At 42.7% G+C, this 27,309-nt stretch overlaps 1 protein-coding gene across 13 annotated transcripts in view; it reads left to right on the forward strand.

Annotated features, from left to right (window-relative positions):
- KCTD15 (potassium channel tetramerization domain containing 15) overlaps nt 1-27,309 on the forward strand; it is a 321,946-nt gene that overhangs the window by 287,430 nt on the left and 7,207 nt on the right. For all 13 annotated transcript variants that reach the window (XM_030581567.1, XM_030581569.1, XM_030581557.1 and 10 more), the window contains 2 exons: nt 14,394-14,538; nt 22,791-23,096. In XM_030581567.1, the coding sequence (XP_030437427.1) occupies nt 14,394-14,538; nt 22,791-23,096 (451 nt within the window). The remainder of the gene's footprint in view (nt 1-14,393; nt 14,539-22,790; nt 23,097-27,309) is intronic.

A 27,309-nucleotide genomic window follows, 5' to 3' on the forward strand; every position in this document is an offset into this window, starting at 1 on the left:
TCCTCCTCCCTGAACTGTACAGTATATTCTCCAGTGCTTCATCCATGTCAGTTTTAAATAATGAAAGATAAATGTTCTTGGGTTACATTTTTTTAAAAAGCCTAAATTTTGTATCTACAAATCAGGTTCCATATTTAGACATTTACATTTGGCCGTTTCCATCCAGAGTTTTTTATAGGTGGGATTTTTAAAAGTGCCTATGATATAGGCACTCAAATCTCATTGATTTCCAATAGAACTTGTGCACCTAACCCAAAACTGTGGAATCACAATGAGAGGCTGAGTCTGAGATTCTTGAAAGTATGGCCCTAAATTAACTAAGCATATTTGCTTACAGGAGAGGAGGTAAGCTGAACCAAGTGGATGCTAGCGAGGGTGAGTGCACAATGGATATCAGTGCAATATTGCATTTATCACTTTCCCTCCAGTCTCAAGAAAGCCTCCCTTACCTTGGCTGTATAGTATCATGGAAAATCTGAGTTCCCAGTCTGAACTCAGGATGTAGAAACCCATCTGTGTGCCCATCACATGGTTGGGGCTCCATGGTTAGGGAGGTCATGTCAGCCCAAGGATAAGAAGGACAGTCATATCAAAGTGACAGCAATTTCTTGGCAAATCTGCAGAATTTCAGGTGGAAAGTCAAATGAGAGATAGTGCTGACAGTTTTGGCATCAACTTGTCCTTTATTCCCCATGACTGGGGCCTAGGGAGCAGCTCTGGGCAGTCATGCTGTGACAGCAGCTCTCAATGAGCTGTGCTGCCAGGGAGGGACCCTTAGACCAGTGCAGAAGGGCTGGCCCTCCCTGTTGGATTTCCTTGCAGATTTTGGGATGCAGGCATCGTTGGAAAGCCCTGGCCTCTGTGGGCCCACAAACCACTCTCCCTGGTAGAATGATGAGCAGCGAACATGTTAAGTCTGCTGAGTAACTTTTAACGTCTTACAGCTTTTAATACAAGAGTGTGATGTAGTAGCTCTCTATTTTCTGCTACTGTTTTTGTTTATGGTGCAAAGGACCAAATTTTCAACCTAGCACTGAGGGGTTAGGGGCATAGGTGCTTTTAAAAATCTCCATAGGCACCTACCTGCCTATTTAGGTATATAAATACCTTTGAAAATCAGGCCCTGTCTGTAAATGATTGGTGTTGGCAGGATGGCACAGTTGGAGCTGAAACCCCCAACTTTGGGTTTTCATACTTTCCTTCCCCAATGACAGTATAAAAATGAACAATAGACCTTTTAGAAAAAAAAATTAAAACAAAATTCTCTCCAGCTCTGACATCCTAAGTGCCAAGTTTCAGCCTGAAGCAAGTTGATATGGTTGAGTTATTAAACTCTGAAAATAAGGGTTTGTAATGGAACCTGTGGTAGAACCTTCATGGTGGCACACAAATGGCACCTCTGTAAAGCAGCAAGGCTGAGTGTTTAGTCTCTGTAGCATTCCAAGGGCTCATGACCTCCTGCTCCTTTCCCCTCACAAGGGTGGCTGTTCATCTGGCTGCCATAATTAGGGCCCTACCAAATTCACGGTATATTTTGATCAGCTTCATGGCCAGAGGATTTTTAAATTGGTCAATTTCACCTTTTCAGATGTTTACATCTGAGATTTCACAGTGTTGTAACAGTGGGGGTCCCAACACAAAAGGTACCTGGAGGTGGATCTGATTCCTGCCCTGCAAGTAACCGTGTAGGTGAAGAGGTAGTTCTGAGTCCTGTCCCTCCCCAGCCCTGTGGGATTGGTGGCTGGAACACTCCCCACAGCAAGTGGACCCACCTCCACAAGCCGCCTCCAGCTGCAGCAACCTCCGGGGTTGCTGCCCAGCCCCAGAGCTTCCTGCAGCAGGGGGAGGCACCCAGAGGTGGGGCGTATCTCCTTCCTTCACCCCCACCGAGAGTGGCTGTGCAAGGGAAGGACAAGTCCTGTCCCTCCCCAGCCAGGACTCACAGGTAGGAGTCCCCAGCTGGGGCGCTTCCAGAAGCGAGGGAGAGATTGGATCCACCTCCACAAGCCGCCTCCAGCTGCAGGAACCTACTGAGCTGCTGCTCAGCTCCAGAGCTTCCTGCAGTCCCAAGTCCTGTCCCTCCCTAGCCTGGCCGGGACTTGCACGAGCCCCCCTCTGGGGCATTCCCAGCAGTATGGGGGAGATCGATTTCATGGGGGAAGGGCTTATATCACAGTCTGTGACACCTTTTTCCCAGCCATGAAATTGGTGGGGCTCTAGCCATAATGGGAAAAGGCTTTAAAAGTCCTGATTGGATAGATAAGAGTGAGTGGAAATATGCTACAGCTATCCAGAGGAGCTGTTTTTTTCTATAAAGCTTCATGCTAATCTATGACAGATAAAATTATGAGCCAGATTCAGAAAAGGTGGTGCAGAAAGGTCTAAGTGACATCTCCACTCTTCAGCTAAGCCCCTTGTATGGCAGGGCATGGAGGAGGATGCGCTCTAGCCAAGGACAGGAAGTACTTTGCTCCCTCAGAATTCTCATCATGGCGCCAAAGCAGGCCGCACTAATTCAGTATACTCCTAGGCCGCCCATGCCTTCTTCCTGGCAAATGCCACCTGCTTTTCAGGCAGTGTGGGGCCCATTAAACACACCCCATAATAAAGGAAGTTGCAGCTGCTTTTCACTATCCCAGCTCCATTCCTCTGATAGCCTTCTGCTACCGGGGACTCCTGTGTATAACCTGGAGTGAATCTGGGTCTGCCTCATTAGTTTTATAATAGACAGAGTGAAAATGTAAAAAAAAATACTGTTGGAAACACTGAGCAGTACTGCTCAATCCTGGAGCCAAATTGTGATCTTGTGGTTAGAACATAGGACTGGAGGACAGGAGACCTGGGATCTACACGTGGATTAATTCTGTTACACTTATGCACATTGAATAGTACCTTACTCTGCCAGCAGTCTCTCATTTTCTTCAGTAGAAATTAATATTCTCAAATGGGATGCGTGGCAGAGTGAAATGCTACTCAACTGCTTTCTGGTCCTGTGTGCAAATCACTTAATTTCTCTGTGTCTCAGCATTCCATCTTCAACACAGAAATAATATCTACTGTACTTACCTTATAGGGGGCTTGTGAATCCTAGATTCTTTTATATGAAGTTTGTTGAGATCCTTGGATGAACATAAGAACAGCCATACTAGGTCATACCAGTAGTCTATCTAGCCCAGTATCCTGTCTTCTGACAGTGGCCAGTGTCAAGTGCTTCAAAGGGAATGAACAGAACAGTTAATTATTGAGCGATCCTGCCCGTCAGCTAGTCCTAGCTTCTGGCAGTAGGTAGTTTAAGGAGCTGCATCCCTGACTGTTGCAAGTAGTTGCCATTGACTGACATATCCTCTGTGACTTTATCTAATTCTGTTTTTTATTCCAGTTATACTTTTGGCCTTCACAACACCTCTTGGCAATGAGTTCCAGAGGTTGACTATGCATTCTGTAAAGAAGAACTTCATTTTGTTTATTTTAAACCTGCTGCCTATTAATTTCATTGGGTGACCCCTAGTTCTTGTGTTGAGTGAAGTAATAACACTTCCCTAATTCACTTTCTCCACACCATCCATGATTTTATAGATTTCTATCATATTCCTCCTTTATCGTCTCTTTTCTAAGTTGACTGATCTCTCCTCATATGGAAAGTGTGCCATACTTGCAATCTAGTGTGCAATCATTTTTGTTGCCCTTCTCTGTACTTTTTCCAATTCTGATATTACTTTTTTGAGATGGGGCAACCAAAACACCATGCAGTCAGTATTCAGGGTATGAGGTTACCATGGATTTACACAGCGGCATGATGATATTCTCTGTTTTACTATCTATCCCTTTTCCATTGGCTCCTAACATTGTTAGCTTTTTTGACTGCTGTTGCACATTGAGCGGATGTTTTCAGTTCACAGTGACTCCAAGATCTCTTTCTTGAGTGGTAGCAGTTAATTTACGTATAGTTGGGATTATTTTTCCAATATGGATTACTTTGCATTTGTCAACATTGAATTTCATCTGCCATTTTGTTGCCCAGTCACCCAGTTTAGTAAGATCCCTTTGTAACTCTTTGCAGTCAGCTTTGAACATAGTACTTTGAGTAATTTTGTTTTGTCTGCAAATTTTGCCACCTCACTGTTCACCCTCTTTTCTAAATAATTTGTGAATATGTTGAACAGCACAAGTCCTGCTATTTATCTCTCTCCATTGTGAAAACTGACCATTTATTTCAATCCTTTGTTTCCTTTGATTTAACCAGTTACTGATTCATGAGAGGACCTTCCCTCTTATCTGAACAGTCTTTGGTGAGGGACCTTGTCAGAAGCCTTCTCAAAGTCCATGTACACTATTTTCAGCTGGATGACCCTGATCCACATGCTTGTTGACATCCTCAAAAAATTTTAATAGATTTGTGAGGCATGATTTCTTTTTAAAAAGCTATGTTGACGCTTCCCAGCATATAATGTTTATTTGAGTGTCTGATAATTCTGTTCTTTACTATACAATCAGTTTGCCTGGTACTGAAGTTAGGCTTACTGGCCTTAATTGCCAGGATCACCTCTGGAGCCTTTTTAAAAATTCATTAGTTACCATCCAGTCATCTGGTACAGAAGTTGATTTAAGCCATAGGTTATAGACTATAGTTAGTAGTTCTGCAGTTTTATATGTAACCCTTCTGCCCCTCTGAGTTGGCAGCAACAAGGGCCAGGTTCAGTATCCAGGGATTCCGTTTCAATAACACAATGCAAAACCGGCTTGAGCCCCCACCCAGTGACCTGGGACAATTACATACCACCCCCCCCCCCCCCCCCGGGTGCCTCTAGGAGGCAATACTTCTCCACACGCAAGCACGGAGTCCGAGTGTAGCAAAATCCTTTTAATAAAGGAGGGAAACAATGCGGCATCACATTGGAGAAACACTACAAACAGGATTATAACACAAACCATAAGCAAAAAACCCACCTCCAAGTACGTTTGGCAATGTCCTTTCCCCCTTAGGGTCTTAAGTCCAATCACCCCAAAGTCCAACAACCCAAAAGTCTGTGTTTCTGGTCAGTGCCACCCCAGAGTTCAAAAGTTTATCTGCAGAGTTTCCTCCCCCCGCCCCCCTCCCAGCCTGGGTGGGCATGCTGGAGGGGGGAGTGTACACAGAGTGTTAAGGGGCACCTTACGTGGGCCAGGGGGCCAACTGCTCCACCTCTCCGTGGAGTTCTGCTGCAGTCTTCACCATGACCAGCTCCACTCCACCAGCTGTGCCGCTCCTCCAGCCGACCCGTGAGCTGCTCCAGCCGTCTCTGCAAACCGCTCCACTATGCTCCGCTCACTATTCCGTGGGCTGCTCTAACATGCTGCAAACTGCTCCGCTCTGCCAGCCGCTTAGCGATAGTTCTTCAGGCTCCCCTCTAGTTAACACAGCACTCAGTGATCTCAGCTCAGTAAGCGTAGCTCTTTTAGTGATTTCAGCTCTTAGTGATTTCAGCTTGTAGTAGGGGAGCCCCAGTGCTGGTGCACCATTGGCCCAACGTGAATTCAGCTCAGCAGCCTCTAGATGGACTCCTAATGGAATCAAAATTAGCTCTGCTCTTCAACAGTGGAGAGAGGAGGATGTACAATTGGTGTTCCAGGCCCTCAAAAGGGGCCCATACCATCAGGTACACACACCAGCCCCCAATCTCTCTCCATTCACTGGGTTTTGGTGCCCATGTCCCTCGTCTAACGAGTGCTACTTAATTGATGATGAGACATCTCTGTCATAAAGCAGTCTCATAGTTCCTCATTTACATAATCAGGGTGACAACACTTTATTCCTCCTGCTCCAATAACAAAGAAATTGGGGATCCCAGAGCTGTTAAAATAACCATCCCAGGCTGCCGTGGGCTATGCTAGGTGAGGTGGGTGTACCAATGCAAATACCTGAAATTGCTTTCCACACTCCCCATAATTCACCACCAGATGTCAGGGTAGAGCTCATCCTGACTCTGCTTACGTATATTTGGGTTCCTTGCAAACTGTTGAGTGAGTTTCATCTGCTCCTGGTGACTTATTACTGTTTAAAAATGTGTTCCTAAATCTTCCCAACTTAGTCTGGGACAGTTCCTCAGATTTGTCACCTAAAAAGAATGGCATAGGTGTGGGGATCTCCCCCACAAGGTGAAGACTGATGCAGATCATTCATTTAGCTTCTCCGCAACTAATTTGTCTTCCTTAAGTACTCTGTCAGTACCTTGATCATCCAGTGACCCCCGCTGACTGTTTGACAAACTTTCTGCTTCTGACATACTTAAAGAAATTATTGCAATTAGTTTTTGTGGTATTTAGCTCGTTGATCTTCAGATTCTTTCTTGGGCTACCTTATTATACTTTTACACTTGGCTTGCCAGAGTTTTTGCTCCTTTCTGTTTTCCTCAGTAGGATCTGACCTCCAATTTTTAAAGGATGCCTTTTTACTAACTGCCTCTTTTATGTTGCTGTTTAGCCATGTAGGCTTTTTTCACCCTCTTGCTGTTTTTTTTAATTAGGTTTTGTACATTTAGTTTGAGCCTCTATTATGGTGTTTTTAAATAATCTCCATGCAATTTGCACGCATTTCACCCTTGTGACTATTCTTTTTAATTTCCATTTAACTAACTTCCACATTTTTGTATAGTGCCCCTTTTTGAAGTTAAACGCTGCTGTGGGGGGTTCTTTGTTATTTTTGCTCTATGAGGATGTTAAATTTAATGACATTAGGGTTGCTATTACTAAGTGGCTCAGCTATATTCACCTCTTTAACCAAATCTCTTCCCTTGTAGGTTCCAGGACAAGCTGCTCCAAGAAGCAGGTGTGGATATTTATGTGCTAAGCATTACTGTATGCTTGATAGCAGGGATTGACCTGTGCCAGGACATGCTAGTACACTTCACTAACATTTAGTCCTAGGTTCTGCCCTCCTATTTCCGCTATGGCAGTCCTTTTTTTCCTTCCTCTTTCTCCTATGTTCTGCTTCCCCACCTCTACTGCTCCAACTCCTTGCACAAGCAAAGCAGCCAAGTACAATTGACAGACTCCTTATCAAGTGCAGAGAGAGCTTCAGAGATCTTGTCAACTTCACTTTGCCACTCTGCTTACGCTTGGAATAAAACAGCAGGGTGTGGAAAAGCAGAGGGGAGCAGCAGGTGCAGAGAAGAATAGAGCAGTGGAGCAGTAAAGGGACTTTGTGCTTAGAGCACAGCCAGATTTTCTTCCCTTCCTCCCTGCAAAAAAATTACAAAAAGCCACATTTTAAAGATGATTTTCTAAATGTAGATTCCCGACTAATTTGACAAAGGGCAGAAGAAATATCTACAGAATCCATTTTTAATAAACGTAAACAAATAAATTATAAATGACAAAAATATTACTGAACAGTTAAATATTCATAACATAATTACTTAAATTAATATTTTTAATGCACTACTTGTGGTAAAGAGTCTTACTGACACTGCCTAGATGCTTTGTTAATGAAATGTGTAGGAGCTGGCAAAGTGGGCGTGATAAGTGGGGAATGTTGGACTTGTGGGTGTGGCATGTGTTGTGGATGCTGGGGAACTGTGAGCATCACCAGGACAATTTTGGAACCTGAGAGAAAAGTAGCCACAGTTTTGTTTTTTCATATCAAGTGTTACAGACGCCCCCAGTTTGACCATAAGTGTCATGTTATTTGGTATTTTTCTTAAAGCCTCTTGGAGTCAGATGATATGGGGCAAATCTCAGCTTTCTTTTAAAAAAGAGCCCTTGTGGTAATGAAGAAAATCTTGAAAATGTGACTCTAAAAAGCTCAAAAAGCAGATGGCAGGAATAAAAAACACCTCAACACTTATTTTTAAAATGTCATGATTTGTAAGCCAATCTCTTGATTTGGGGGAGGGGGCGCTGACTCATGAATGCCAGGAATTGACAGTGCTGCCATTGCTCAATAATGACCTCTTTGTTATATTAAGAAATGATTTCTGACAAACACCAAAAGGAGTTTAGTTTGGTCTTCCAGATGAGAATTGGTGGGCACGGTTACTGGCGTAACGTGGTCTGAAACAGGGAGTCTGTAGATACCTAAAAGCAGTAAACTGATTCTTTTCATTTCCAAGGAAGAAAGAAAAGAATTTACTGGCAAAATTATTCAAATGTGGGTTGGCTGGCTGGTTTGTTTACTTTTAATCTAATAAAAGGAGATCTTAATATCCCTGTTAAATCAGTATAAAGCTGGAAACTCCCCTTTGGCATTTTGGCTAAATATTACTGAAAATGTAAAAGTCTTTAATAAAAACAATGAAAGTGCAAAGAAGCCACAGAAATAGAATCAGCAGGTGTCATTCGAAAAGTGAGGAAGAGTAGTGAAAAGTGTTTGATCTAGGGTCAAATTACTCAATAGGCCCACTAGGCCAGAGCTGGACCACAGCCATTTTGTAGGCACTGTTCTGCAGAGGCAGGTTTGGGAGTAGCAGGAGTAAAGGAAGCCAGGAGGACAAGCATACCCAGAGGAGCATCTCACTGGTCAGCATGTGCTTAGCATCTGCTGCGTGCTGGCCTTGCAGTCAGAGTGGGCAGTGAAGAGGCAAGCCTGGGAAGAGGAGCCGTTGAACCAGCCAGCAGTGTGAAAAGTACTACAGAAAAGTACTCCCAGCAGGTCTCAGGAATAAGGGGGAAGGGGAAGCCAAGCACAGAATTCTAAGGCCTACAGAGTTGATCCAGTCTGGATTTGATCCAATGTCTGGAAATTAAATCATGACAAAAATGTCTTTAATAATCAGAAAGTATAAAAGACATGAAGACATGTAGAAGTCTTTGGAAATACTAAATAAGATCTCCGTGCTGGAAACTTTCCCACCTCCCCTAGTACACTGCTACCTCGATATAACACCACCCGATGTAACACAAATTTGGATATAACGCGGTAAAGCAGTGCTACGGAGGGGGGTTGTGCACTCCGGTGGATCAAAGTAAGTTCAATATAATACGGTTTCACCTATAATGCGGTAAGATATTTTGGCTCCCAAGGACAGCGTTATATCGAGGTAGAGGTGTATTTCACTTTCACTTCCAAACATCAGTGAAAGCGAGTGGTTTCTGCTGAAGCTGGCTTCATATCATTTTGCCACAGATATTGTGGTGATGAATACTACTACTTACAACAATAATCACTGGTGGATTGAATGTAAGGAGGTTCCTTGTGCAGTGCAAGCCATGCTCTCCTGCCACCTTTTCTATATCCCTTCCTCTCGCTTTCCTCCCTGTGACTACAGACATGTCAAGTCTCACTCACTGGGTGTGAGACTCATTCATTAGCATGCTCACACTCTAACCCTAAGCTTCTCACTCATTTTGAGTAAATATATAAAGATTTAAAATTACTCAGGTGCTGCAAGAGACAACAGTACATCCGGGGCCTCAGGCACAGGGCTTCGAGCTTGGAAAGCTCCTTTCCAAGCTTGTGTACTGTGATAACCATGGAAACTGCAGGCAGGCATTCTGTATGGGCAAGAGAGTAGGCGGTGCATGTGCGTGTAGTGGCGGCTTAGCCACTGGGCCAACAGGGCCTGTGCCCAGGCGCCCTGGCCAATTGGGGGCCCCCCAGAAAAATGGACATGCCCTAATCCGTTCCACTCGCCTGGCACTCCTGCTGGGGAGCAGGGGAAGCCCTCATGCCCTGACCCTGGACCCCGGCAGGATGCTTGGAGGTGGGACTGGCCCCCACTTGCTCTGACCCAGGGCCCCACAAACCCCTAATCTGCCTGCATGTGTGGTCAAAAAAATCTGAGTTCGCCCAGAAAATGAGCAGAACTTGATCAAAAGTTTGCAGGTTCTGCAAAGTACAGTTCAAAATTTAAACCATACATATCTTCAGGGATCTCCAGCCATCCAGGTTTTTGTTCCAACCAGCAAATAACTGTTTTTATTAAAATCCAGTGGTTTGCATTGTATATAAAATTTTCATGTGCCCCAGGCCAGTGGTTCTCAACCTTTTTTTAATTTGTGGATCCCTAAAAAATTTCAATTGGAGGTGCAGCCCCTTTTGGAAATTTCAAATGGCGATGCAGACCCTCTTGGAAATCTATTGTCTGTATATATAGTTGAATGCTGTTCAGTCAGTTTTCAGTCTAAATCTTGCAGACTCCTTAGACATAATCCATGGACCCCCAGCGGGTCACGGACCACAGGTTGAGAACCACTGCCCTAGACTTTAGTATGAAGTAGGACATTTAAGTGTTTCATGTGCAATATTTAGCAGTTTACATTTTAAAACAAACGATTAAGCGCAGGTTGGATTAGAAACATGGACTATTGGATGTCACCAGGGATCAAAGATGAGCGTCCCCGTCTTAAGCAATGACCTAACAGGCCACCTGGAAAGTCTCACTCTTTGGCCTTGAATCTCGCTCTTTGGGGCTGTAAATCTTACTCTTAAGGACAGCCAACCCTTGGCATCTCTGTTCTATCTGCTTGGTGACGTGCTTCAACCACAGTGCCAAGTTGCTAAAGCCCTGAGGCTTCTCCACATCCCAATGTCCCAGGAAACAGCACATCTCTCCAGACACATGACCCTCTGTTATTGTATAGTTATATGCAGATCTGCAGTTCTAGCAGCTGTCTGGTCTTGTAAAGGACACAGATCATTCTTGTGGTTTCCAAACAGGCATCTTGCATGCCGACTCTCATTTGCCTAAATTGCAATTTATTTCCTTTACTGGACAGGCTGCAAACCGTTCCTTTCCATACTGTTGCAGGCTTTGTTTCATCTCTTCCAAAATGAGGCCTATCTGAGTAAGCAAATCAACTGATCATTCTTTTTAATGTGCAGCTGTTGGTAAGCAGGCTCTTCATGGCTTTACAGATCACCAGCAAACGTGTCGTGCAACCCATGTTCCTGCCTTCTTTGCTGAATTCACCATGTGCTCCAGAAATGTTGCTCCTTCTAGCAGATTTCACAAAGGTGTCATTTGCATTTGTGAAATAATTTAGGAGGATGAATCCTTTCTGGGTGCAGCATAACATACTGCCACTGAAGTTTGTTCTTGGAGCATAAGAGCCTCCTAAAATGTCGGGTAAATCCTTAATCATTTTTCATTCTGTTTTTGGGGTGGCAGTTAAGTCTTTCAGCACTCTGTGAGTTTGCCAAGCAGCAAATTCAGTAGTGAAGAAATACTGCTGAAGGCAATCCACACCGGCCTGAAAACTCGCCTTTTGTTTTCTCTACAATAAAAATCCTGCACTGCGCTAAGCACAGCCTAATTGGAAATCCTTTATCCAATTCTCCCTACGTCTCTTCTTTGTTGACAAACATTCTTCTTTTTATACTGAATAATCTGAAAGCAGCCATTGGATTTCCTTCAGTGTGTCTTAAAACTCAGAAGAAAGGTTCCAAGGGGTAAGAGATCAAAGCTGCAGCCTAGCTGTAAGACAGCAGTCTTCTGTAGAAGCTCTAAAAGCTTCTCTGTCACCTCCTTCTCTATGCACTCCCTATCCGTGGCCCCACAAAGTCACGGGACCTCCTGGTCAGCCTCCTCCTTGGCCTGGCTAAAATGGCTATCTACACAACCAGGGAGAGGAGGTTGGCCAATGGAGACTCCTGTGACTGTGGGGCTTGTTTCCGATCCTCTGTCCGTTCACGCATCCGGGCAGAGTTCCTCTGGGCAGCATCCACTGGCTCCCTTGACACCTTCGAGGAGCAGTGGGCGCTGTCTGGCATTCTCTGCTCAGTGTCCCTGTCAGGCTTCCTTCCTATGACCCTTTGACCGCACTCTTGTCCCTTTTCTTTTATTAGTTGTCCCCCGAAATTGGTTGGGTTCTGAGGTCCTGTAGATCCTCCCCTTAGGCTGGGGGGGATCCTTTAGCAGTGGGCGGGCTTCCGCCCACCCACTTCCTGGAAACCCAGTAGGTACTCTGTCACCAAGCAAATTAATTCAATACAAGTGCAAAATTGAACATGAGTTGTTGTATCAGGATACCTCTTTTTCTTTCCAGTTAAACCGAGAGCTGCACAAAACTCAGTTGGACCCCTTTAGCCCAGGTGCATACTTTGTGAAGGAAATTAACCCTTTAGTTAATGGGCTAAAATATAACACCGTTCAAAGCGTATATTTAACCTGTAACAACTAAAGCAATACCGCTGGTAACTTCTAGTAAAATAACAATTAGAAGAGAAATAGCGGAATAACTATTAAGCAAAAACAAGACCTTTAAACTTTGAGAGCTCATGGAATGATGGGTTTACAGTGAATAAACACTGCAAGGCAAACTTGATTGCTTTTTCTGGTCAATTTGCAAAACTAGAGGTTGAAGGAAATGCAGCAGATGGGTGGGACTTGGGTTTTAGGAAAGCATTTGGTATATTTTCATCATTCAAATGGGCTACAATGCAAACACTGGCACATGTATTGATACTGACTGAAGGATTGTAAACACAGGACAAAGATAAACAGCAAAATATGGAGTCAGGGTAAGGGCATAGGATTTCTAGTGAAGTATGGCAGATAATTTTATTAGGTTCATTCTTATTTAATATCTCCATAATTAATATAGAACACAGTAAATGGCACATTAATTACATTTGCAGATGATACTAAGTTAGAAAGAGCTGGAGACACCAGATTTCGGCGCAACAGTGGAGAGCAAAGTGGACATAGATTGACAGTACAGTGCAACCTCAGAACAGGCCTGCTCAGATTTGGGCTGCAGACACAGGTATCCATCATAGAATGTAGAGGTGCTAGCTTCTCTAAATAGCTCTGGTGCAGCAGCACCTGGCTTACTGCAGTCAGTTCTGGGCACTCATTGTCAGAGAGAGATCAGGGAGTTCTGATAGAAGCAAAAAGATGAAGGGGCTGGAGAGATTAATTTATAAGGAAAGGTTAAAAAGAGGCTCGGTACGGTATAGCTTGGTTAAGGGGAGAGTTCATACAAATATTGGATGAATATTAGTACCAAGGTGTGGAAAAAAATTATTTAGGGTATGCAAGGGGGTAGAATGGGGAATAGTGGGAGCATAGGTAAGCTAACTAGCAGGGGAGATTTTTTAACAGTGGAATCTAGAGGACCAAAGAACAGTCTTCTAGGGAAATAATGGAACTCCCGTTGTCTGGGACATTTAAAACAAAATGTGGCAAAACACTCGTAACTGCAGTAGGAAACGATGATTATCGGGGAGATGGACTTGATTACTTCAGAGGTCATTTCTGTTTCTGTGTTCTGTGATGCTGCTTTCAAGAATTGTGTGTGTGTGTGTGTGTGTGTGTGTGTGTGTGTGTGTGTGTGTGTGTGTGTGTGTGTGTGTGTGTGTTTCTCAAGGGAAGACAAAGTATATTGTAATCAGTCATTTGTAAGTTTGGGGAGGATGAAATCCCATTCAGGCAATGCCCAGGTCTCTTGCCATGTAGAGTATATTGTTCACAACTTAAAGAGATAGAAGTGGGAACTGGAATGATGGTCTCATTAAAGAGGAAATATTTTAAAATTTGCATTTTGGTCAGGTTTATGTCTAACCAATTAGCCACCTGGCATAATGTCTAAATTCCTTTTCTTTGGCAACCAAACACGTAAATGACTTCCCTTTGTATGCCTCACCTGGTGAGAAATGACTCCTCTTGGAATACTGGCAACAGCACCACGGCCTCAAGTAAAATAGTTGCAGAAGCTTGTATGGACCATTCCTAGCTGTGCAAAAACTAGTTGTCTAAACCATCCAGCCACAGAAGCCTAAATATCCCGCACTGAGGGGTTTATGTAACTAACACTGGTTAATTTAAACTGTCTTCTCAAAAATAGAAACATTTTTTGGCAAATGAGAACTGACCTGGTGAAAAATGTACTGACTGGAAGGTCAACACAGTTAAATTCAGGATAAGCTGTACATGGTAATTAGGAACTTGTTACATAGTTAGTGCCTCACATCCATATCAGCTATGCCCAGCCTATTGCAGGGCAAAAACCTTCTAATCCAGGCAATACTCCTGGCAAAATTATGGGCCCTATTTTCAACCTTTATTCTGATCAATGAGAATTTACATGAAGAGCGATTGCAAGATCAGTATAGATCTATGTGTGTGTTATATGCACACGTGTACGTATGTAACATCTATCTTTGCGCACATTTTCCTTTGTCTCGATCAATGAGAATTTTACATGAGGAGCCATTGCGGGATAGGGCCCTCTCTCCATCAGTATAGATGTATGTGTGTGCACATGTGTGTGTGTTACATACACGTATGTATGTAACAGCTATCTTTGCACACATTCTCCTTTGTCACAGAGTTTACAGATTTAAGATACTGCATTATTATTGTTATCCTTATGCAAGTTGAACTGACACAACTGAATTGGCTGGACTGTTTCTAAGCCTGCAGGATCTAATGAAATTTTGTCTTTCTTCTACCCATTTTTCTCTTTTCTTTTTTCAGAATAAGTCGTCTGTTTAATGGCACAGAGCCTATTGTCTTAGACAGTTTAAAACAACATTATTTCATTGATCGAGATGGTGAAATTTTCAGATACATATTAAGTTTCCTAAGGACATCTAAACTGCTACTCCCAGATGACTTTAAGGTAAATGAGGCCATGTCTACAATCCATTTTTTCCTCATTCTGTCATTTATTTTGGTGTCGGTTTATTTGTGTGCTTGACCTAAACACAGTTAACTAAATGTTGATGTTTATTGTTAGAGTTTTTAGTAGTTGTGTATTACATTGGGGACGCTATGATTTAATAAATGGACCAGTGGTTGTCATGGATACCATAAAAAGTTAAACGATGAAGCTCAAGGCTAAATCAGTTTTTCCTAAACTAATTTTATTTTCTTACATTTTTAGCTTATTTATCAGGGTATAACAACAATTAAGAAGCGGCGGCAGCAACAGCTAACATTTACCACAGTTTAACATTGGGCACCTTAAAGAAATGTTTTATATTTGATAACTACAGCAATTTAAGTTGCATAAATCTAAATTGGTGATTTAAAAACCCCTCACAATCTTAAATAAACCCATGAGGATCTGTATTAGTCATAACTCGTTAAGACATTTTGCTTTCAAGGAGTGATCCCAAACACAGATTGTGAAAGGTAAAGTGCTCTCAGGAGAATACAATTTATTGAGGGGATTCTATGGAGCAATACGTTTTGATTGTTTGGTTGTAGATAATGACAAGTTTGCTAATTCTGGATGGTTGAGTGGTGAGACATAATCTCCTCCTAGGTGATTTATTTATATCTGGGTTTACAAAAATGAATGCCCTGATATATCCAGGCACGTGCCCAAAAATTAAAAGACAACAGGATACAAAACGTAGTGTACCAGGTCACTGACGCCACAATAAAAAAATAATATATCCCCATTTTGAGTTGGCAGACATGCCCCTGGAAAGGGGAATGCCCCTAGATTTTCAATAAGATTTCAGCTTTCATGTATAACCAGATAGGATGCATAATTTGGTCTTGATGGAGTCATTCCTCAAATGGGAATCATCACTAGTTTTGAATGGGGAGTATAACCATTTCCCCAACCTAAACGAAATCTCAGCCATTGCTGTACAAATAAAGTATTTTTGTTTTTTATATAGCAAGAATAATCTTACATGGCCCTGGCTCCAAGGAATTTACAGTCTAAATTGGCCAGACGGCAGACTGCAGGCACATAGTATATGATGTGAATGGGGCCTGGAAGATCTGATCTCATGGCAAGGTTTTGGCTCTCGTAGATTATTCTGTGGTCTTCTGCACTCTGTGTGCAGAGAAGGTGGTTGTTTGGTGCACAAGAGGTGGATGGTTCTGAGTGGAGTGTGGAAAAGAGAGAGACGACTATAAATGGAGTAGTTGGGGTGGAAGAGCAGAAAGGCAGATGGGGAAAATGAGAGAAGAGCTGCAGGTAGGAGTGGACTTGGGCCAGGACCATAAAGCTAAGGGCCACAAGCTCTTTGTGCATGATGAGAAGGAGCCATTGAAGGGATCTGAATAGAAAAGGGACATAGCACAAATGGCAGGAGAGAGATATGATTTTAGCAGCATATTTGGGATAGACTGGTGGGAGCCAGCCAAGGAGAACTGGGGGGAGGAGGAGACTGCAGTAATTGGGAGAGAAGATCAAGGCATTGTCAAGGGTTTGGGAGGATGGATTTTAGAGATGCTGTACAACAAGAACCAAGGGGATGTGAGAATGCGTATCCTCCAAGTGTACGCCAGCCTCAAAGAGGCTGTGGCAAGGCTGGAATTAGAACGCAGGCATTCCTAGCTCCAAGGACTATGTTCAGTCCACTGTTTTATGCTGCCTTTTTGGATGGTGTTATGGTATTTTTATTTTATTCTCCCCTGAGATAGCTCTAGAGTAGACCCGAGGGTAATTAAGGCTCAGAACAAAAGCAAAGTATTGCTAGGTAGGGAGTAACTCGACAAAAAAATGCATAGAAGAATGCATTGCAAAGCTATGCACTGTAAAACTGCACTGTAAACAGCTTTGACTTCACAGAAATCTTGTAATTTTGCCAGTGTGATTAAAGTAACAGAAGACAACAATCAGAGGCTGCAAATGGAATTGTTTGGTGTTTCTAAATGCAAAACATTATTTAAGGTATAAAAACCTTACAGGTTTTCCAGTGAGATTTGCATTCAATGTTTTTTATGTCAAACAAAGCATTGTCAAGTGTTTTGAATATTTATTATTTTTTACCCCTTTAATTTAATCAAGTCATTTAGTAGCCTCAAGGTTAAGGCAACTTGCTTTTCAACTTGAACTGCTGCTCAGATTGTTATTTTGGAAAGTTTGGTAGTACCACACCAATGTTTGTGTGTTTGCTATTTAAGTGTTGTTATCAGACTGAGTTAACACTGAAATGCAGAGAAAGTGGAGTATGTGTTCCTAGGCTAGTGATTCTTTATTATCAAGTTTGACTGGTGTGTTTACGGTGAATATTAACTACAGTTCCAATTACTAATAAGACAAGACTTGAAAGTATTCTGCATCTGACAGGTCTCCCTCCTGAGATCAACATTCCTAACAGATTATACAGTGTTCATGTTTTTGTGGATTCTAAGCAGTGTACAGAGTGATGCTTTAGACTTTTTTTGAAATTATTATTAGTTGCTGGGCTTGATTTTTCCCTTGCAGCCAAGCTCTGCTCAGCACAGGGTATGGAGGGCAGACAGGGAGCTGGTTAGAGATCCCTGATTCTGCACCAGCTCAGCCTCAGGGAGTCAGAGCAGCTAGGGGCTGCTCTCATTTAAGCCACTGGCACTGCAATTGAAAACCTGCAGCTGGCCCATGCCAGCTGATTCAGCCTCGCAGGGCTCGGGCTAAGGAGTTGCTTAATTGCAGTATAGATGTTTGGATTCAGGCTGGAGCACAGGTTCTAGGACACTGAGGTGGAAAGGTCCCAGAGCTCGAACCTGAGTGTCTACACTGCAATAAACAGCCCCTTAGCCCGAGCCCCACAAGCCTGAGTCAGCTGGCACAGGCCAGCGGTGGGTTTTTTTATTGCAGTGTAGACATACCTCCTTTGGTATGCTCTCTGTGTCGGGGAGGAGTGGCTGGATTTTTGCCACCAGGAGGATCCCATCCTCCAGGGGAATTTTCCCCTGGCCATTTGCAACCAGAATTTAGCCCTCGGGGCCCGCTATTTATACTCCAAGTCCCCAACCAAAAATGGGGCCCATTGTGCCAGGCACTGTACATGTACGCGGAAGGGTTAGGTCCTGCCCACAGAACTTACTATCTGAATAGACAAGACCAGCAAAGTGTGGGGAGAGGAGGAAGTGTTCTTGTTTCTATTGAACAGGCAGAGCAGAGGCGCAAAGAGCTAAAGACCCATGAAGTCTAGCTCACGAGTAGAAAGATAGTATTTTGTAGAAAGGCAGAACATTGTGTCTCAAGATTTGTTGGTCATTCTCTCTAGCTCTAAACATCATCCTGGCTACTGAGGAATGGCCAGTTGGCTTGTATGTGCATGGTCCACTGCCCTCTACACATAGGATATAACAGACCTATACCATTAGTTCAGTTGGTAGAAACAAAGGTGAGGAGTTGTAATTCCAGAGGGGATTGATACAACAGCCCTGCCAATAACCAACCAGGACTGAGAGTCTGAAGCTGCAGTTCCCTGAAAAAGAGGAAAATCACATGCACACAAACACACTTGCTGAACGGTCCCTTATATTGCTTCTCATCAGCACCCCCCAGAACTGTGAGATGGGCTGAGTTTTCTCACAAACCTTCCAGCAGTGGGAGCCACAACAACCTTCCTCTTCTGCAGAGACCACCATCAGTGACCCTCAGAATAGTAGCTGATAGGAGGCATGCTCTGAGTGGTTTAGTTCAGTACCAGGGCTGGATTTAGGGGCAGGCGACCTAGGCGACTGCCTGAGGTGCCAGGCTTGGGGGGCGGTGGGCTCTTTTTGTTGCTACCGACAAAAGGGAAAATAGAATGTTTGAAGTTACATGTTCCAAGTATTCTGTATGTGGATTAATTTTTCACTAACCTCCTAGAATGTTCTGGACCTTTGTAGAATCTCGTGGAATCTTCCAGACTTTCTGAGAGCGACATTTTCCTTGAACCTCCTAGAATGTTGTCAGTCAGCCATGCCCTTGCAGGTCTATAAGAGGCGGGACATTGCCAGTCAGTCTTGTATGACAGAGATAAATCATGCATGCAAATTATGCATCGAAGTCGTGAAACGTGCTACAAATGGAATAAAAAATAAGATATTAAAAAGTTTAGCAAATGGAGGGGGGGCACCAGTTGAGCACATTTCCTCTGTCTTCAGAATTAAGAGCCATATGCGACCAGAGCACAGTGCTGGAGTCCAGGCTGTGCACTGGGTATCACAGGAAGATGGAAGGATGGAAATCCTCTCTGGCAGGGCCTGCAGACCATGTTAAACCATGTGGTCATCACCCTCTCCCTTCTCAGGGAGGACAAAATCCACATCATGGTCCCACGAGGGGAAGGGGAGGCGGGGAAGGACTGTAGATCTGATTTCCATGCAGGGACTGTGTCTGGAACCCTGCCCTGCTGCCCAGCAGGACCTCACTGGTTCCATTCCAGAGCTTCCCTGGAGGCAGGCACCAGATTTGTCCCTAAGAGCATACACTGCCCTTTGCTTAGCAACAAGATAAATCTACAGCAGCTTGTGGTCTCTTCTGAGCCTGGGTTTCTGTGTGGCAGCTGAGCCTGTGCCATTATGGTAGCCAAAATAATAATAATAACTTTAGCTAGTGTTGTTTGTGTAGAATGCTCCCGTTTTTGGGTGTGCCTCAAACTAGATTCATAGATTCCAAGGCCAGAAGGGACTATTGTGATAATCTAGTCTGACCTCCTGTATAACACAAGCCATAGAAGTGCCCCAAACTAATTGCTAGATTACATCCTTGGGAAAAACATCCGCTCTTTTGATTTAACAATTGTCACTTAGTGAGTTGTTCCAATAGCTAATTACCCTCACTGTTAAAAATTGACACCTTATTTCCAGCCTGATACACACTTATGAATGAGGGGGCTCCTTTAACAATTTCCTGCTTGTCCTGTGATAAGGTGACTGGCAAGATAAACCAAGATTTTTCTTGTACTCACAGTGGGACTTCACTGTCAGGTGTTGTGCTAATGCAGTCTGAGCCAGCTTCTCCCCCATCTTGCACTCTGAATCAACGGTTGTCCCTGGACACTTGCAGCTCTGAAGAGTAGCATTTTACACTCACTTTGCAAAAGGTAAATGACTACACAGGTGCAAGACAGTGGAGAATCAGGTCCTGGTGCCTGCAACTGTGTGTTTTCTTTGTTACTGATTTTGTTGAGATTCTCTTCTCTTTCCCTGGCCAGCCCCCCCAAAATATTAAAATTTCTTAAAATTATTAAAATGCTCAGTTGACTAGACAATTTGCCAATCACTGACATGGTATCAAGTATTAAACAGTCACCAGGTTTTAAGTTACAGGAGCAAGACCAAGTGCAAAGCCTGTATTTGTTCCAGTTTTTGGACCAGCGCATGCTGGTGATGAATAGGGGAAGCAGTATGGGGAAACTTGCATTGCTTCTGTGTTGTGAATTAATAGAGGACTTCACTCTCATGGACTGTCAGTCATTAAGTTCTCAGTTAAAAAACTGACATTTTATTGCCCTTATCTTTTTTGCAGAATGACAGGCAAATCACTCCCTTCGCTGCCACTTACAGAATCCCAGGCAGAAGGAACTGCCTGCCTAGATTACCCCAGCTGCATTTACAGTATTAAGAGCATTCATCCCAGTACAGTTAAAGGATTCTAAACATTTGTTACAAATCACTTTTTGCAGGTTTATGCAGTAAACTAGTTGTAAATATGTACTCCAGGATAAATGGTGCCATGTAATATTCCAGTCTGAGTTGGTAATTGAGGGAGGAAATGGTTTCCTGTTTTTGTTGTGGTTGTGGTGGTGGTGGTGGTGGTTGTTGCTGCTTTAAACAATTTTGAATTGCTGCATAAACACAGGAAGTTGAAACTGGTGTGTGCGCACTCTTATAACTCTAGCTAACTTTTGTTTTTAACAACTCAGGCTGTGCATGCAGTTTGTAGTGTGGGCTGATCAAAAATGGAGTTATTTGAGTCTGGCTTAACACAATTTTTTTTGTTTGTTTGTTTTGGCTGATCACAGAAAACTGGAGGATTGAAACTATATCTTGTTTATTTTTGTCCTTATTAAGCAGCAGATAGTTAACAGTGATGCATAATAAGGATCACAGTGTATGGAAGTAAGGCTCTTACACCATTGCTTACCCTAGGTTAGGTCATCTTCTACTGCTCCTACCGTATGCCCATGCATGAATCCCATTTTCTTCACAGCACTTCTTGTCTGACACTGATGTGGTGTCGTGTCTGCTAGCACACGTCTCCTTTTTCTTTAGTCTCCCTTAGGATCCATTCTTGCAAGGTTCTGAACATCCTCAACTGCCATGGAGGATGCTGGGAACTGGAGTGGTTCAGTCCTTCAGAGGAGGCCCCCTCAGCACTTTGACAGCTCACTGCTTTGCATAGGAACTGTGATGGTTCCATTTGCTTCAGTCTCCTGCCCCTGGTAGTGGCCTATGCCTGATGCTATAAAAGAAGGAAAAACAAACTCACCCCCACAATTCATTTAACCAGTGCATGCTCCCTAACCCCAGCAAGCTTCTGCCAGGAGCCAGGGATTGGAGATACACTAGCACAGTTAGGAGATTACAAGGGTAACTGTTAAGTTGCCTGTCCATATATCTATAGGCCTCCATCAAAGGCAGCTGAGTTGCAGTCCCAAATTTGGCCCTAACAGTCAAATCTTTTATAGACATTGCTAAACTCTTTGCTTCAATGATACCTTGGGGCAGTGGATCGGACAGGTGGATTACATGCTATTACAAACTAGCACCTTGTGTTCCTTGTACAGTCATTGGCTTTTGATTCTACCATTAGTTCCTTTTCTCCTGTGTTATGGATCCATAGAAGGCTTTCACTGTACTAATTTTTGTTGTATATCCCTTTATTTTGTCTCCTCAAACTCTTCTCTTTTCTAGCCCAATAGTTTCATTCTCATGAGTATTCCTACCCCTTCCATGCTTCTAGACAGAGCGTTTTCTGGTGGTCAGAGCAAAGGACTTGAGGGTTCTGTTTCCATATGTTTGCTGACTGTAGGCTGAAGAAGCATTTGTCCTCTGACTCGTAGCATATCCATTTGAAAACAGGTATAATACTTACATAGGGCTGTTCTAAGGGTTAGTTAATGATGATTCTTCATATGCAAGGTGCTAAAGTCCAAGGGTTATTATTATTTTTGTCACCTTCTCTCAATCGTTTCTGTTTTTCCCTTTCCAAACTGAATGTACTCTTTGAGATGAGGATGCACAAGCCCCACTGCTTGCTGTCTCCCAGCACTGTCTTATGCTCTAGGTAGGGATTCTGGCTGGCATATGACACTGTGCTGGCACCCACTGCTTGCCCAAGGATTGGGGGCTGTCAGCACCCTTTCCCTCAGCACACGCTAGTGCCCTTAGTCTGGGATGGAGAAAGCCGCCAGAAATGTTTGCTGAAAAGAAGTTAGTGAGCATGTGCCAAAATCACCTCTCTCAATTCACTGAGCTGTTTTAATTACCCAAGGGAACAAATCACATGATGGACAAATGGCCGGTAAAAAGTATTTGTTTAAAAGATGGCTAAGAGTACACATGAGCTTGCAGCCATGCATGTGCTCATTGCGTTATTGGAACTTACCAGGTCCCAAACTACATTTTAAACATATTTTTCTATTTTTAAGAAAATGGCTGCTGGGCCATTTCCTTGTTGTGCTGCAGATTTAGCCTGCAGGGAGTTTTCACAGCTGAGTTTAAAACCACTAAACCTGGGAGTTTAAAATGAAAACCTGGCAGGCTTCTCTCTCCATGGTAGCACTTGTATGAGCTGCAACAACGAAGTTAAATATGTATCATTTCAGGAGTTATGGAAAGAGTAAAGAATAAAGCTTTGTCTCTCTCCTCTGACATCAGCAGGCCCTGCTTATTGCAACCAGTTATTTGGATTGCTTAATCCAAAAGAAAAGCCTTTTGACATTGAGCTTGTGGGATAATAAACATGAAAGACTGATTCAGAGCAATGGGAAGTTCACAGTCTGTTCAAGACGATTTAAAACTCTAATATCGTGTGGCTTCCTTTGTAGGTGTTACATAGTAGAAGAGTAAGACAGTTTGGATACCTGTTGACTTTGTGCTGTTGCTGACAATACATAAGCCTAAGTAGGTCACAGGAGAACAATATTAATTTTACAAAGAGAACTATAAGCATTTCTTCTCTTTCCTCTTTTTTCCTTTTTATAGGACTTTAATCTTTTATATGAAGAAGCAAAGTATTACCAGCTGCAGCCAATGATTAAGGAACTTGAGCGATGGAAACAAGAAAAAGAACAAAGGAAACATTTCCAGCCTTGTGATTGCCTGGTCGTAAGAGTGACTCCAGATCTTGGGGAAAGGATTGCACTGAGTGGGGAGAAAGCTTTAATAGAAGAGATCTTCCCTGAGACTGGGGATGTCATGTGCAACTCTGTAAATGCAGGTTGGAACCAAGACCCAACCCATGTTATTAGGTTTCCTTTGAATGGATACTGCCGGTTGAATTCAGTGCAGGTAATGGCCTTTTAAGCAATGCTATCTCATGTTGTAACTTTTTTTATTTCATGTTCAGTTATATGCAGATTATTCGCTTCTGCTCAATTACCTATTTTTTACCTGGTGAGATCACAGCCTTTCAGGTTTTCCTAAGTCTAAGCAGAAAAATAGATTTAGATTTTGTGTATGTTAGTGCCATGCTGGTCTCATAATAGTGTTATACTGATAAATGCTAATTTTTTCATCAATGTATAGCCCACAGCGTTTTTTCCCTCCAAAGTGCCCCTGGGAAGAAAAAGAGAGTTCCAAAAACTACAAAAAAACAATCTCCATGCCATTTTCTAGAAAATGCAACAATGTGCAAATGCATAATTTATGTCTCGCTCATAATTAAATGATGGTGCCTGCGGGATGGACTTAAAAAAATTGATCTCTGCACTTTTTTTTTTCAAAAGGATGTTCTATAAAAATTGCCCAGAGTATTTTAAACAAAATGTACTTAATTTTCTACTCAGAGTTTTGACATTAGGATTAAAATTTTAAACATATGAAACAAAAAATGATAACTGGACTGATAGGTGGATGGATGTGGGAATAAATATCTGGCTGGTCTTTAGGCAGTTGTCTTGGGGACTGTAACTGGTCCCTCATAGGGAATGACGCATACAACTGTGGGCAAAGCTGCAGAAGTTTGTAGTAGTCCTTGTGCCGAGTGGAAAGAACAGTGCTGATTATGCTGTTAACACAGACATTCATTAGTCAAGGCAAAATAAAGTTCTCTTATTTTGGATGTATATCTTTAAAATATTTTGCAAGGAGAATGTCTGTTTTCGCTGATTTTTATTATGAGAAATGAAGCCTCCAACCTCGGGGTGACCAGTTCCAAGGTTAACAACATCTATAGCTGTTCCGTTAGCTGGAATGTGGGAAAGACTTTGAGGTCTGGGGCCTTTTCCTAGTGGAAACTCATTCACAAAGCAACTGGTACACTAAGCAATCTAATCAGAAAGGCCAGGGAGCAATGGGCAGCCAGACTTTACAGAGCTCTGTCTAGCCTCCTAGAGGTGGTCCATTCATGTGAGAGGAGAGGCATATCAGCGGGGCAGCGAGAAAGCTTGCGCTGCCACCATTGTACCTGTTCCGTGACTAAGCAGAGGGTCAGTCTCCCAGGCTGTCAATCTAGAACATTTTCTGAGCACTAAATATGCTGAAAACATTCCGACAGATAATAATATATGCAGATTTGCTTTAATAATCTGTATTTTACATTAATAAGTTTCCTCTTTAATTAACGTTACTCTAATAACATTCCTTGGTGTGTTCTGCAAAACAGATCTTTTGGCAAATTTTGGTTTCACACTAAACACTCCCAAACATTTCATTCAGCTCAGCTGATGAACTCAATGCCCTTGGCTAGTTTTGCACAGGTCCACATCCATTTTCTGTTTGAGTGAGGTTTAAACTCGGTTGGGTCACATTTTGACCCAAGGCCACCCAGAGGATTCAGGGGGCCCGGGGCAAAGGAATTTCAGGGGGGCCCCTTCCATAAAAAAAAGTTGCAATATTAAAGAATACTATATTCTCGTGGGGGCTCCTGTGCAATTGCCCCACTTGCGCCCCCCCCCCCCCGGGCGGCCCTGTTTTGACCAAACTAAATGGAGTCCCTGGAGGTGGGTCAAAGGCAGGGCCATTTGCTGGTGACATGGCATTTTAACAAGCTTTCTGCACCACTGAAGAAGGGGGCGTCTGCAGTCTAGATAGGTTGGGTGAGTCAGTGTAAAGGTGTCGGTGCAGCTGTTTTAGTGCAGATTGTGTATGTGCCATGGTTAGGTGCATTAAAGAAATTGAAAAGAAATAAAACAACGAAGGGTCATGCTAGTCAATGACAAATCCAACAAAGCACTGTAAACACAAACACTCAGGTGAGGTCCGAAGGCATTTGTGTTGGTAGGTGAGTTGTGGAGAGTAGAGTAGTGTCACACAGAAAAGCAAAAAGTAACTTGCTCATACTTCATGTTCTTTAATGGGACGCTTGTTTTCAGCATTAGTTCTTTCCAGTACCCTGCATTCCTGGTTGACGTACAGCATTTATTATTGCAACATTTATAAATTCTTTGAAACTTACACAAATTCTTTCATGAAATATCATGAAGGACTCATATGAAACTGTACATGTAAAACAGTGTCAGCATGTTAGTGGATTATGGCCAAAAAAAATAACAGCCCTCAATTTAAAATCCCCATTTGTATCTGCATTTAGAGTATAAAGTTTTCCTATAATTTATTTTTTTAATCTTCTGACAATAGGACTTAGTGAAATATATTAATATACTTTAGAGAAAATGCTGTGAAAATTGTGTATGTTGAACATTTCAATACTTTATAATTAAGACCATATATTTGTTAATATCACTCTGCAAAATTTAAATGAAATGCATTAAGGTATCATATTTCTGTTTGGAGACCTTGCCAACAAAATAACAGCTCATGTCTCTGTGTGTTTAGAGTGCCTGGCAGAGAGACTATATTAAATCCTAACATAATTGCACTATTTCATATTGATTATGGGAAATCGCAGCTGAGATTCATTTACTCTTTGGCATATTGTCTTTGGAGGCTTAAAGGAAAGTAGCTCAGATTTTATTCTATAGATACGTTCATATATTTGCCATCTTACTTTTTAAAGCAGTATAACATATTCTTAGGGCCAAGTTTGCAAAATATGGCTTCCACTTATCCATGTGCAAGAGCACACTCGGCCTCCTGCGCGTACTAGGAACTGCACACACAGATATTGTAGACATGTAGTGGAGGTGGCATTCTGTAAATTTTGCTCATAGCATTCAGTATAATCTAATGCAAGATGCAGTTAAAATAGTACAATATTTAAACATTGCAGCATTGTTACAGGATTTGACCCATTTTGCTTCTTGCTCAGAAAATTGATGATACCTGCATTTTTAACACAAGGTTACAGCCTGCAGCCTAGTCCTCCAAGCGCACAGGTAGCACTTTGTTCTGTGTGTAGTGTTTTAAAGATGTAATGTCTGTCTGGTTTGTGTGCTTTTTATATAGCTGGCTCAGTAAAGAGGAGCCGTATGCTAACATGCAGCTTGCCATACCTATGGACTAAGCCAACAACATCTCAGCACTAGTTTTGCATTATAAGCAAATGGATTTTTAAAAAAGTTTGTAGTAAAGCTATTGACATCCATGCCAACACTGAGCTTTGACCTATCGATCCCACTTCTCTCATTCCAGTTAAATGGAGATCCTATCTGTCATGCAGCACCTGCTGTAGGGGTACACTGATTCTTGTCTCCACCTTGCCTAAGCTAAGTCTATTGAAAGATAAATCCCAGCCTATGGCTTTCCCTACAGCTCCTTGACACCTTGATCAGCGCTTCTGATCAAGTTCCTGGCATCTCCCTTCTGTCTTAGAAGGGGCAATGCTGACAAAATAGTACTATGCCCTGCATCTCATTCTTGCCCCTCATCTGCTTGTATCCCAGCTCCCACCTCTTTTCATTTTTGAAGAAGGGGGGAGGACTTTCATTTTTTAAATCATACTTTTACCCCAAATTCTCCCTCTTTCCTTCATCTTCTTGTCTGTTGTTTTCTTCTCAATTGCTGGGGTTGCTTTTCCTCCCTTCAGTTGTAATATTTTCTTACATACATAAACTCCGTAAAAATCAGGGCAAAAGTCAGTGAGATTTGGCAGATGTAACTTTATTAGAACACAAATCACTTTGTCCCAGGGTCAGATGGAGCTCCCAGGGCAAGCTGATTCAGAGCAGACTGCATGACTCAGGCAAACATGCGCTAGAATGAGCGTTTCCTTTTCCTTGCCAGTCTAGGCTATTGAGCACAAGGCTTTAGTTGCCTTCCAAAAACTCAACTATTTGAACTGCTGGTGGCTAATATTAGAGGCCCCAAAGGAAGGCTCCCACAGATGAACCAGCATGGATCTACTACACTGAGTTCAACCATTGGCTAGTCTGATGCAGTGTTCTGCCTCTGGAGAAAGCAAGCAAAAGAAGCAACATCCTCAAGAATGCCCATTGTCATTAGCATGGTTATGTGCGTGGGGGGCCAGGGCAGAAATCTGGCATGAGATTCATTTTTATTCCCCCTTAGCGATCACTTCATGCCTTAAAGCATGAGATTTGATGGCATTTGTAGTATGCAGAACAAAAAAAAAATCCATCTAGTGTTGTCATTCATTACGAGG

The sequence above is a fragment of the Gopherus evgoodei genome, chromosome 12 (assembly GCF_007399415.2).
Source record: "Gopherus evgoodei ecotype Sinaloan lineage chromosome 12, rGopEvg1_v1.p, whole genome shotgun sequence".
Lineage (NCBI taxonomy): Eukaryota > Metazoa > Chordata > Testudines > Testudinidae > Gopherus > Gopherus evgoodei.